Source organism: Pseudochaenichthys georgianus, chromosome 6 (assembly GCF_902827115.2).
Source record: "Pseudochaenichthys georgianus chromosome 6, fPseGeo1.2, whole genome shotgun sequence".
Classification (NCBI taxonomy): domain Eukaryota; kingdom Metazoa; phylum Chordata; class Actinopteri; order Perciformes; family Channichthyidae; genus Pseudochaenichthys; species Pseudochaenichthys georgianus.
Window position 1 is genome coordinate 4,403,026 of NC_047508.1, and position 13,023 is coordinate 4,416,048.

A 13,023-nucleotide genomic window follows, 5' to 3' on the forward strand; every position below is an offset into this window, starting at 1 on the left:
GCACATAGGACGATGCTCTGACGTCATCCCCCCAACACATTTGTCATATGTTTACAAAAAACAATATATATGTTAAGACTTTTCTCGTTCTTAATATAGACTATATTTAGGGTAGATATGTGTTGACCTTACTTTAAAATAGCAGATCTCTGTGACCGGATATAGTTTGGCTTAGACCCCGGCCCCACGAGGGGCCTCATACAGAAAAATGCAAATGCAAAAAGTAGTACGTATGTAGTACATATGCCAGGCCTGTAAGTGGCGCTGCTGCCGCCACAAAATACACCAAAAGCAGCGAAGAAGACCCCGGAGCATGGTTGTCATGGTCGCCCTTCTGTTTATTCTCCGCGGTGGAGACGGCGTGTTCTCCTGCTGTATATTTCTCATTTCTCATATTGCCCCCCCCCCACAGAGCGGAGCAAGGCAACGAAACTTCAAATAAGAAGCAGCGTTTTATGGCACGCTATGCATGGGGCCGCCTTGAGGTGGTTTCCCGACATGTTGTTTCAGTAAATTAAAGGGTGTTTCATGTTGTCGTTGCTGTGGACCTTCTTAATACCTTGGAAAATGCCGTTTAATACTTTTTAATACTTTTTAATAGCCTTAATTTTCGCTAAATTGATTTATCAACTTTTAATACTTTTTAAGACCCCGCGGACACCCTGTAACAGGTGACTGCACCAAAATTCACTCAGAAAACCTTATTATTTATCTTTGTTGCACATCCAACCCATTGTTTCACATCATGAGGTGACACAGAATTGAGGGGTACCCTCATTATCACTCAATTATACGAACTCTCGGAGATAATAACAAGAACAGACATCAAAACATATGGAGCTAGGTAGCTAAAAACGCTAACATGGCTCACCTGTGTCGTAGTCTGGTCAAAAGTAGTCTTCAATGGCATTAAAACGATAAAAAACACTGCTGAAGTTAATCCATAGGTTAATTCAATGTGTCTGTGTCCCCTTGAAATGATTTCTGATAATCCATGAGCAATAAACCTGCTTTTCGGTTTTCAGATGTCAGACCTAGAGACAGCTTCACTCTGGTGCAAAACTGTGTGCGCGAAGCCCCCACCTTTTTGTTTTACCATGTGTGTGAGTGGGGAGATTCCCCATTCGATTCTATTGGATCTAACGGTCAGAAAGAGATGTCAATCACCAAAATCGACCAATGGGTTCCAAAGAAACGGTAAAACCCCCAGTTCCACCCAAATCACCTCAGAGGTGGAGTTTTTTTTGCTAAACCTCTCTAAAAAGATGTCACTTGTTTTGCATCAATCTTGATACAGGGTACTTATTATATGTTGTACTTTGGATTCCTAAAGCTTTTAGTCTACCTTACCATCCTCCAAGGGTAGTTTTCACTATAAGTAAAACATAATTTTTGGACGGACACTATAATTTACAGTTTTTTACTATGTTCAATCTGAATTTTCTTTAAAAAAAAAAACATCTATATTGATTCTGACTTTTCTACATCCAACTCACAGGTTTATCATTACTTTGAGAACAAAGATTATTAATTTAATCCTTTTAGAAGGGAAGATATGGTCATTTGTTCTGGGAATGTCATTTTCGAGCCTGAGACCTGAAAAACAGGCTCAGGGCTAAACTGGTTGTAATGTGTAGAAGTAAAACATGAGAAATAATATAGCAATATCCTGTAAAATTATGTAAAAACATGAATAAAACTAAATATCTTCAGATTTTATACATACATAAGTGTCCTACACTAATAATACAAAGTTATTATTAGTATGCTGTGTGTACCTTGTGTGCACCACCTAGTGGTTAAAGAATTATTTTTGTTGAATAATGTTATTTTTGTTGGATAATGTTATTTGATGAAACAAATATTAAGAGTACATACTTTCATAGGGGGAAAGTAGAAGGTCAATGATAGAAATATAGTATATAAAAAATCAAGAAGATACTGTAAGTGATCTCTACAATAAAACAGTTTAGTGCTGGATGTACACAGATATTAATATGAGGATGTGCAAAACAGACAAACTAATTCACCTTTATTTAAACATTAAAGAATACTTTAGGTTAAGGTCTTCTTTCAAATAAGAAAAAAGCTTTTGGGGGTATCTATCTACAGATAAATATTAAGCCTGACAAAGTACTTTACGTATAATATATTGCTTTCCTGCAATGTTAACTATGTTGAAACACTTATTTTAACTGATATTATACATATGTATTATACTCTTATAATATTGATGTAGATAGTATAAGAAATGTGCAGAATATGACAGTTTAATGGTGGAGGTACACACATATTGATCGATGTCTTGTAATGCACTGTTGAGGAACCTGTGACCCAAGTTTTTCATTCATTGCGTAACTACATCGTAGTTGTGTATATGATATGTCAATAAACCTTTGAAAATCTTGAAATCTTGAAAGGGATGTGCAAAATAGCAATTATATACAGTTTAACAATTAACAATTAATTAACAATTAGTAGAGAATAACGATTAATGAATATACTTTATAGAGATCTTCAGATAAATGTTTAGTCTTCTCAAGCACCAACAATAAAATATCTCTCCTGATTGTTGGCACTTTACCTGAATTTTACTCTTTTAAAACTACAATTCCCAGTAGAGACGTGCCATAGAGAACATTTTGCGAAACAAAATAGCCAGCATGTGTAGTTCTCGGGGGGCATTCGAGTCCAGTTTTGAATAGTCTGCCGTGGTTTCGTTCCATTTCAAAGAGCTTGACGCTCGGCGTAACCTTGGCGCACTGCCACTCCAACATCCAATCCCAGAGCTTGAAGTTTAATCACGAGGTTTGTCAACGGGACGGTAATCCCAAACGATAACTGGGGATTATGGGTAGTGTAGTGTCTTCGGCCATCCTAAACTGAATTTTTTTTCGGATATCATATCGCATTAACAACACCACATCTGGCGTCACAGAGATATTCTGTTACTGTCCTTTCTTCTTAGAGGAAGTACAGAAACACGTAACTCTGGATTTGTTTTAATGTTTGAGGTGCAATAAACGACACAGCAACTTTTTGGCATGTTAAAACTATTATTTTCTGCCTCGCTCATGAGAGTAACAGCTGGCGAAATTACAGCCTAGCCTACTGATTTCAAATGTGTGCTCTAAAATGATATTTATAAATTACTATTATCATTATTATAAGCAAGACAATAAATGGCAAAGATATGTAGAAAATAAACGTATTTAAGATACGTTCATAAAGGCCCTGTCACACTTGACACCCGATGGACACACGATAAAGGAAATGTTCAAATTCGGCTGTGATCGTAGCAATATCGGGCCATTCGTGAGGGCATCTAAGCCATCGTATGACCGCCGGTGGAGTTTCTCAGGCTCTGGCAGCAACTTCGTGAGCGGCAACTTCGTAAGGCACTCGTGAGGGCATCTTATCAAATCGTGTCATCTTCGTGTTATCATCGGTGCATTCACATTCACTCTGATCGGGGCGAATGCCCGATGGCACCGAGGATAACAAGATGCCCTCACGATGAAAAATTGACACACAAATTCAACACGAAAATGAACCTTCGCAAGGTCCTTCGGCAATTTGTTGGCATGCCAAAGATTTTGCCTCCGCTCACGAAGTTGCTGCCGGAGCCTGAGAAACTCCGCCAGCGGTCATATGATGGCTTAAGATGCCCTCACGAATGGCCCGATGTTGCTACGGTCACAGCCGAATTTGAACATTTCCTTTATCGTGTGTCCATCGGGTTGTTTTATTGCACAACAAAATCATGTAAATATATTATGTAAATAACCCAATTTGTGTTCTGTGAAACTAAAAAGGATATAATATATTATTTTGAAGGACAGTTGACAGGAAATTGTTGTTGTTATGGAAACAACATTACGGAGAAAACGTAATATTTTCTACATATAAAGACGGATAAAGTAAAGAACAAAGTCTGAAGATATCAGTACAGTATCATAGTACTGTAACATAATTGTTTTTGGTACTTTCATTGCAGTTGTATGTCTTAAATGTAATGTAAATGTTGCCTTCGTGTGTGGTTCGGGGCCATCTTCGTGCGAAATTCACAATTCCATATTCGTGTGTCCATCGGGTGTCAATTTCGGGACAGTGTGACAGGGCCTTTACGAACGTAACGTGGGAGACAATACGTTTCTAGCTAAACGTAATTGAGAATGCAGTTTTGTTCTTTGGGAACGTCATTTTTAGGAGACAGGGTTGCCATAATACATTCTGACGAAAAATACAAATTATTATGAATACAAATAAAATAAAAGAAGCCTCCCATGAGTTACTACAAGCTATAAAGTAGATTTTAAAAACGTTTTATAGAATAAAAGCTCACTGCTGGACGTTGTAGAAATGTGTGTGTGCACCACGACAAAGGAGCCTCATTCACTTTACATTGGGGTTGTTTGCGTGGTGCAGACACGTAAATGTAGCAAATTTCGTGACTCCACCACGCAATGCGGTGTTAAGGAGTCGTGGTGGAGTCACGCATTCTGGTGAGATCAGGTTGGTATAGAGAGGAATAAGAGAGTGCATGTACCCAGCAGGTACTGGATGTTACTCCAGTTCTAAGAACTCTAAATATACTGTAGCTGCCCCCTGTCCAATTCTTGTTGTTGTGTTTTATTGTGTGTGATTGCTACCTTCTGATTGGGTTTCAAATTGCCTTTAAGAGTGATGGTCTTTGAATCAAGACCGCAGGAAGTTCACCTGGCATTAAAGTAACTTATTTTTAGGCCAAACAGTTGTATTACAACATCTGTGTCAGTTACCTGATGCCATTGGGCATTGGGCATCAGCCACGTAATGCCCACTGCCCAATGTTCTCTTAACACATCCATGACATTATGTTTCTGGCACGTGGCTATTTTTCATTGCAACACTGTGTTAAAAATGAAAAGAGGATTTTATTTTTGATGTGTTGCCAACACATCAAAAGAAAATGTTTCATTTTTCATTTTTCAGAGGTTCCTAAAACAGACAAGAGTTTTGAGGAACGACTTATCTTCAAGACCTTCATTCTCAAGTTTGTCAATGCATTCTCCCCCATCATCTACATTGCTTTCTTCAGGGGCAGGTGTGTAACCATGTTCTATTTTAAAGTATCATTTTGTACCTTTTTTTTTTTGTTCATGTCGAACCAATCTATATCTAAATCTACCCCTTTTTCTCTAGACTGGTAGGCAGACCAGGCAGCTACCTTTATGTTTTTGAGTCCTACAGAATGGAAGAGGTAAGGTTAACATTTACACATTATCTGAACACAAAACCTTTTGTAACTACGACTTGAGGTGTTATTTATAACAATGTTTAACACCCCAGTACTCCTTGGTGTTGACATCATTGACTCGTACATTGGTGAAAAACCTTGGAAATCCGAAAAAAAATAAAATTATTTCAAAGTGCTGCAAAGAAAAATTATGAACTAATCCTTTTTACATAAACTTCTTTATGTTTTTAAGTATGTTATCTACAGTGGTAATGCTGCTTCCAGGAAACAGCAAATGTGCAGGGATAAAGACATTTGACGCCCTAACAACATTTTGTATAGCAGAGTACTCGAAGCCAAAAACCCTTTATCAAAATCACTTGATGTCTTACATTATCATGCAAAATGCATGCTTACATTATCATGCAAAATGCACTTTTTGATGTATTTTATACATAAATATGTGTCCCCACAACACACTCTCACTCCCTAAACGTTCAGGAGCGACGCTTGGTCAGGGTCCCGTGGCGTGCAGTTGGGAGGCTACTTCAGCTTCATAAACGGACGCAAAGAGCTTTCAACTGATTGCAATGTATTCCCATCGGCGGCGGTATTTGACGCTCATGGAAGCACCGCATCTGTTTATGTTGGCAGCTGTTAAAGGCAATGTGAGCGTCCATTCCCTTTGGATAACGGAGAATTGTACACCCGGAAGTAAGTATTCTCCTTACTGTAGATTGATTTGACAGTGATATCTCCACTACTCATCAACTCAAAAACACCAGATTACCTTTGTTAATCAAACGACATTGATAGGTTTAAATTGTGTACAATGCTTTTGTGTTTTTCCCCTTCAATTCTGAGAAACAACTTGTTTTCTCTGAAATGTGGAGCGCCAAAGAGACTACACTACCCACAATCCCCAGCTATTGTTGTGACGACGCCTGTCCGCTTTGCGACAAACCTCGTGATAAGTCAACAAGCTCTGTGATTGGATGAAACATAAATTCATACAAAAAAAATCCAACCCTGTCCCCTAAAAATTACGTTCCCACAGAACTAAAATGCATTCTCAATTACGTTTAGCTAGAAACGTATTTTCTCCCACGTTACGTTTGTTATGAACGTATCTCAAACACGTTTATTTTCTACATATCTTTGCCATTTATTGTCTTTCTTATAATAATGATAATAGTCATTTATAAATATCATTTTAGAGCACATATTTGAAATCGAGAATCGGGCTCGATATATGGTTAAATTAAAATCAGTAGGCGAGGCTGTAATTTCGCCAGCTGTTACTCTCATGAGCGAGGCAGAAAATAATAGTTTTAACAGGACAAAAAGCTGCTGTGTCGTTTATTGCACCTCAAACATTAAAACAAATCCAGAGTTACGTGTTTCTGTACTTCCTCTAAGAAGAAAGGACAGTAACAGAAGAGCTCTGTGGCTTCAGGCTTGATCGCCGTTCAAATGACAGCGTTGGCTTCCCCAAAAGTAGGCGGGGCTGTAAAGTGACGTAGATTTTACTCCCATCTATTATTCAAAACCATTTTATTTATTCTAACGTAAATTACATGCCAGTGTTTTATCTTTTTATTTAGCAATTTGTTTTTGCATGTTTAACTGGGAATGTTTTCATGTTCGCTGATTGGATGTTTTAGCCACAATGCACGTTGCACGGTGTTAATGCGATATGATATCCGGAAAAAAATGCAGAATTTAGGATGGCTGAAGACACTACACTACCCATAATCCCCAGCTATCGTTTGGGACTACAGTCCCATTGACAAACCCCGTGATTAATCTTCAAGCTCTGGGATTGGATGTTGAAGTGGCAGTGCGCCAAGGTTACGCTGAGCGTTAAGCTCTTTGAAATGGAACGAAACCACGGCAGACTATTCAAAACTGGACTTGAACGCCCCCCCAGAACTACACATGCTGGCTATTGTGTTTCGCAACATGTTCCCTATGGCACGTCTCTACTGGGAATTGTAGTTTTAAAAGACGTTTTCGTTTTTCCCAAAATTAGAAGTTGCCAATATTAAACTGTGTACGGCCCTGGAGGTTTAGGCGATAGGAAACACATTGGTGTGTACAAATTTAAAACATGTAATTACTAAATGGGTGAAAATCGCTTGTATCCATAATGGGCAGCATTCATATATACCCACATGACAGCTCATTGTTACTTTGTAATTCTACTCCACTACAATTCAGAGGTTAAGCTGGTATTTTTATTCTACTACATTTATTTTAGTTACTTTTCAGATTCTGATTAATGATGTGAAATATAAACAACACTTAAAGCAGACTTTAGTTACACCTGAGTAAAATTCAGGGAAAGGTGATTGTCAAGTGCCAACAATCAGGAGAGATATTTGATTGTTGGTGCTTGAGAAGATTAAACATTTATCTGCAGATCTCTATAAAGTATATTCATTAATCGTTATTCTCTTCTAATAGTTAATTAAAAACTGTATACAATTGCTATTTTGCACATCCCTTTCAAGATTTCAAGATTTTCTAAGGTTTATTGACATATCATATACACAACTACGGTGTAGTTATGCAATGAATGAAAAACTTGAACATTATTCAACAAAAATAATTCAATAACGTGCTTTAACCATTAGGCGGTGCACACAAGGTACACACAGCATACTAATAATAACATTGTATTATTAGTGTAGGACACTTATGTATGTATAACATCTGAAGATACTGTATGTAGTTTTATTCATGTTTTTACATAATTTTACAGGATATTGCTATACTATTTCTCATGTTTTACTTCTACACATTATTATCTGATTTGTAAAACATCACAGACAGAAAGGTATATCCGTCATTTAATGGTATGGTGAGTGTAAGGGAAACTTCTATGTAGCAATGCAGTGGGAGTCACCGACTCAGGAAAGAGACACGGGAAGAGCAGAAGCTTTGATGTCTAACACTGATGGTTTATTTGGAGCTTCGGCCGGAGGATTCACATCACAAGTCACAGCAGCCACGATCTGACTGCACGGTAGAGTTGCCACGTCAATTCTGAAGAACTCTACCCCAAACCCATGTATTTAGCTAGTTCAGAGAGCATCATCAACATGCTGCATAACAAGATCAAATCATAACACCTCTATCAGCTGACGCCAACAGGCAGGAACAGGGAGACAGAACACTGAGAGCACAGCAGCCAAGGTTACGAGGTGCGTGTGCTCAGTCAGGACAGTTTGAACTGATAAACTGGGTCAAAGTTATGGGCCTTGGAAAATATTTCCGCAACAGTTTCTCTCTTTTTATCAATTTTGATAATCTAAAAACCTTAGTCTAATAATATTTTGTTCAATACTTAAATCAATGGGAATCTTCAGATTTGAGTGTGGACTTACACAACATCAATTACATCAATAACAATCACATTAAGAACATCATAATAAGATTGAAACATTCAATCACAATGATTGATACAGCCAATCATAATAGAAACATCATCTCTCATCAGTGTTTGGATCATCTTTTGTCAAAAGCATAATAATGAACACACATAAAACACAGGTGCACAATAGCAAATATATTTGTTTTGAACTAATATATTTTATCATTTAACCATTAGTTAATCTCATTTATCAAACTATAAAATCAAAACCAGCTTGCCGCTTAAAGATTTACTTCAAGGCAATCACTAGTCAAAAGCATTTTAAACTTAGTATCCTAAGAGATCCAGCTAAGGTATACAATTCACAGTTGTGATTTTATCAATCTGTAATCTGCAAAAGTGCAGTGTCCTCAATTTTTTAGGATTACTTTTATGTTTACTTAATTACGCTTTAGTCAAGAGTAAGGCACTTTGTCAAATCAATACATTCATTTTAGTCAAGTACATTGTTCAAAATCTGAAAAGGAAAAGTTAGGCAAATATTCAAAGACTTTTGTAAAAACCTGGAAAGGAAGGATTAAACATTAAATGCTACCACTGATCTGTACCAAATTAAGTCTATCAATTATTCCTATTAGCCATACTTACCTGAGCATCTACTTATGGTACTTGGAAAGGATTATTCTGTGTTTATCTAATGTTGAATATAGAATATCGATTTCTTTAAATTATTCTTCTCTAATTTGAGCATCAAATATGCTACATAATTGTTATATGCAATATCATAAATATTTGTTTTGGGCCAAAACTGAAATTAATCCAGTACTTGAAACATAATTTTAGGTCTGTCTGTGCATGAATAATACATTAAAGAGTAGTGTTGTTAAGCCTGATTGCTGGACGATTAAGGATATTAACATTATCTGTGATAATAGTATAAATATCTTATTATTCAATACTTATAATAATCATTTCAATAATCTGAAAATATTAATTAATTAATTTTGTTTAGTGCGAAAGTGTAATCTGATCCGGCAAAAATATATTAATCACCACTATTCAACACATGTCTGGTCATTGGAAATATAAAAACAGTCATTAATTGTACATCTGTAAACATCCAAGGTATAAAATCAATTCAAAGTTCATCTTTGTACGAGAGCTAGAAGAACATGTCCTTCAGTCTTTCTGACTCGTTCTCCTCCTCTCTTTATGACAAAGAGTGTCTGGTGTGTAAAGTAGGGGTGTAACGGTATCTGTATTCGTCCCGTACCGTCACGGTTCGGACGTCACGGTTCTGCACATGCAGTCACACGGCGAATACGCCTTTTTTTTATACGAGTGGGGAAAAAGTCTGTCCTTCAGGGCAGCATGCATCCACTACACTATTTATAATCCAGGGGGCGGTATTGCGCCTAAAAGCTGTTTGCCAGCCGCCCTTAAACAACAAATGAAGAACAAGAAGAAACACAACAACAAAACGAACTAAATACAAGAAGAAGAAAAGTTAGTACGGCGATTTCAGATAACACACAGGAGCTAGAACCCACCTGCTTCTTTTAAATCAGCTGTGTGGGAACATTTCGGGTTCCCTGTGGACTACAATAACGATGAAGTGTGCGAGTGGTGGATCGGAAGAGGACGGTGTGTCGGCGTTGTTCGATAGCGGTGCGGTATGCTAATAGAAACACACGCCAAACATGCTAGATCATATCAGAAGGCATCACCCAGATTTGCCAATCACCGGAGCCCAGCAAAAGACAACAGCAGTTCAACAGCTGATCCCCGCTGTTTTTAAGAAGCCAATAGACATGAAAGCCGTGAAACCAAAATAAATAACGGAAGCTTTTGGCATATGTTTTTCAACGACTTTGCGCTCTGGAAACACTTTCTTATTATTTATGATGTAAGACATTATTTTTAGTTTTACAGCTTGATGAAACCTTTTTGTTTGACATCAGCCATTATAGATATGGCCATCTGAGTGTGTGTGGTTTGTTTTTAACTGTTTAATACAGTTAATTATTCAAAATGTCAGAGTTCCTTATTTTTAAACTGAAACTTGCACTACTGTTCAAAAATAAATAACAACAAACCTGGAATTATGCATTTGGGACTTTTTTTTGCGTTTTCTTGTTGTACCGAACCGTGACCCCCAAACCGAGGTACGAACCGAACCGTGACTTCTGTGAACCATTACACCCCTAGTGTAAAGGCATCCTGATACTGTAGATTAGCACTGAGATGCTGATTGGCTCAAACTCTTCTTCATCAGAGCGCCATATTTCAACCCCCGAATTGCTCTGCTTTTGTGTGGCTCATTCAGTGAGCACTGTAGTTGATCCCCCAGTGAAACGGAGACTCATCTGCCTGCATTCCTTCTGCTATCTGCTTGAGAGCAGTGTAACTGCGTATTCCAAGTAGGGCATCTAGGTCTCCCCCCGTGATGGGAGAGGTTATGAAGACATCAAACTCCTCCAAGAAACAAGTAACCTTGTATGAAGTCTCTGAAGTCCTCGCTCGTCCTGCAGGGTTGTCTGCTTGAGCCCACCGAGCAGAAAGATGAAGAAGCATCCCATCTCCTCAGAAAGTTGAAGATTAGAATCCTCTCATCTCGAACGACCTCGTGCCTCCTTGCCCTCTGCAGCCGGAGAGTGTGACCCTCTCTCTCTGACCCTTGGCCTTCAGAGCTGTCCTAGTTATTGGGTTAACACCTGATAGGGATGTTTTCCTGAGTGCAGACAACTCAAAGTAGTGGATTAGCACATCAGTAGTTACATTATCATTTAATTACAAAAATAGGATAGGCCCCTCAGAATTATTTGGGAGCCTTCCTGACACATGCACATGCATACATATAAGGTTTGTGTTAGTCATTTAACATGCAAGAATCATGTACTCAGTCCAAAGCAGAGACATGTTATTTTAAGTTAAAGGCGAGCTAGTCCCTGTGGATATAACCCCTTCTCAATGATTCTAAATGTTATATTAATTCACCATTTACCGTTTGATAAAATATTAGTTTATCAGAAAAAAAAATTGTTCTCTTCCATAAAACAGGTTTGAGAAATAAATTACCCAATATAAAATAAATTGCACAATATAATTGACTCTTCCCTCACTTTTCTTACATATGTTACATATGAAATAATAACTTAGGAGTCTATTTAAGCATGGCGTAATTTATAATCTATTACTCGAGAAGACTCAGTATCACCTGTGTGCAGTTTACAAAAAAACAATTGTGAGAAACATATATTATGCAGGAAATGTATTCATTTGTTGAAAAACAAAGCATATCTGATTTGGGAGAAAAAGCTTCATCCCCCTTAACATCTGAGTCACTACTGATGGCATAGCATGAATGGAATTGGAAGTCACTACTGAGAAACGTCAAACAAACTCAAAACCTTACATTTGAAAACAGGTTTGCATTCCTCCACTTAAAGTGACGTTATCATTGGAAACAATAAAAGCTAATTGTTTTGATGTAGAATCTATAAATTGAATCGTTAGAGCAGAACAGAATGGTCGTATTGTAGCCTGAGTTTCGTGCAGCCTCTAGTTTTACCAGGTGGAAACATGAGGCCCCTGACATTAGGCGCATTTTAAAAATAGTAGGGGCTTTTAACAGCTTGCCAACTTACAGGCATCCTCTGCATAGCAGTATGAATAGCCTTAAAAAAAAATAAATAAAAAAAAAACACTCCTGCGGTAAGGAGAGTCATGTATCTGAACCAAATGCCCTAATTGAAGCCGTTAGTCTCACCTGACTGACCCAAGGGTTGGTGCTGGTGTGACAGGGAGGCTTCCAGGTGTTCAAAGCAGATGTCAAGCTTTCAGTTCATGGCTCGGTGGGGGGGAGCAGACCCACGTGAGACAGTATCAACGGCTGTAATGTTCAGTTTGAGGAGCGTCATTCTCTCTGGGAGCAGGAAATTGGTGTCCATTCTCGGACCAGACCATTAATGCCATTTCATGTAGAGCAGCCATAGCATCTCTGTGACTGCACTCAGCGGGACTTTAGCAGGGCAGAACTGGGTGACTCTTTGTGAAGCCGTCCAAGGCCATAGACAAATTGGAACCACGTACTAACAAAAAGGACACAGGGTCATCAATGTCTCTCTTTACCATTGGCCTAATTGCACAACAAATTAGTGAAAAAAAATGTGGAACACTAATTCATCATCATGTGAAATGTTGAGTTAATCTAAATAATTACCTATGGGTTGAAGTCAAATTAACATTAACATTAGAACTAAAGTCAGTTAAAATTGGACTTGCACGGATCAGAATCTAAGCAATATACCATTTTCCCAGCTCTGTAATGAAAAGGATAACAAGATTAGGTACATTACAGGAGTGTTAAAACACCCAAACATGCACACGTATCTTATTCTAGTAGAGATTAGGTCTAATGTTGTGAACA

At 37.9% G+C, this 13,023-nt stretch overlaps 1 protein-coding gene across 1 annotated transcript in view; it reads left to right on the top strand.

Annotated features, from left to right (window-relative positions):
- Nucleotides 1-13,023, top strand: part of LOC117448446 (anoctamin-1-like) — a 119,990-nt gene that overhangs the window by 83,135 nt on the left and 23,832 nt on the right. The window contains exons 16-17 of the mRNA XM_034085758.2: nucleotides 4,975-5,086; nucleotides 5,185-5,242. Coding sequence (XP_033941649.1) covers nucleotides 4,975-5,086; nucleotides 5,185-5,242 — 170 coding nt within the window. The remainder of the gene's footprint in view (nucleotides 1-4,974; nucleotides 5,087-5,184; nucleotides 5,243-13,023) is intronic.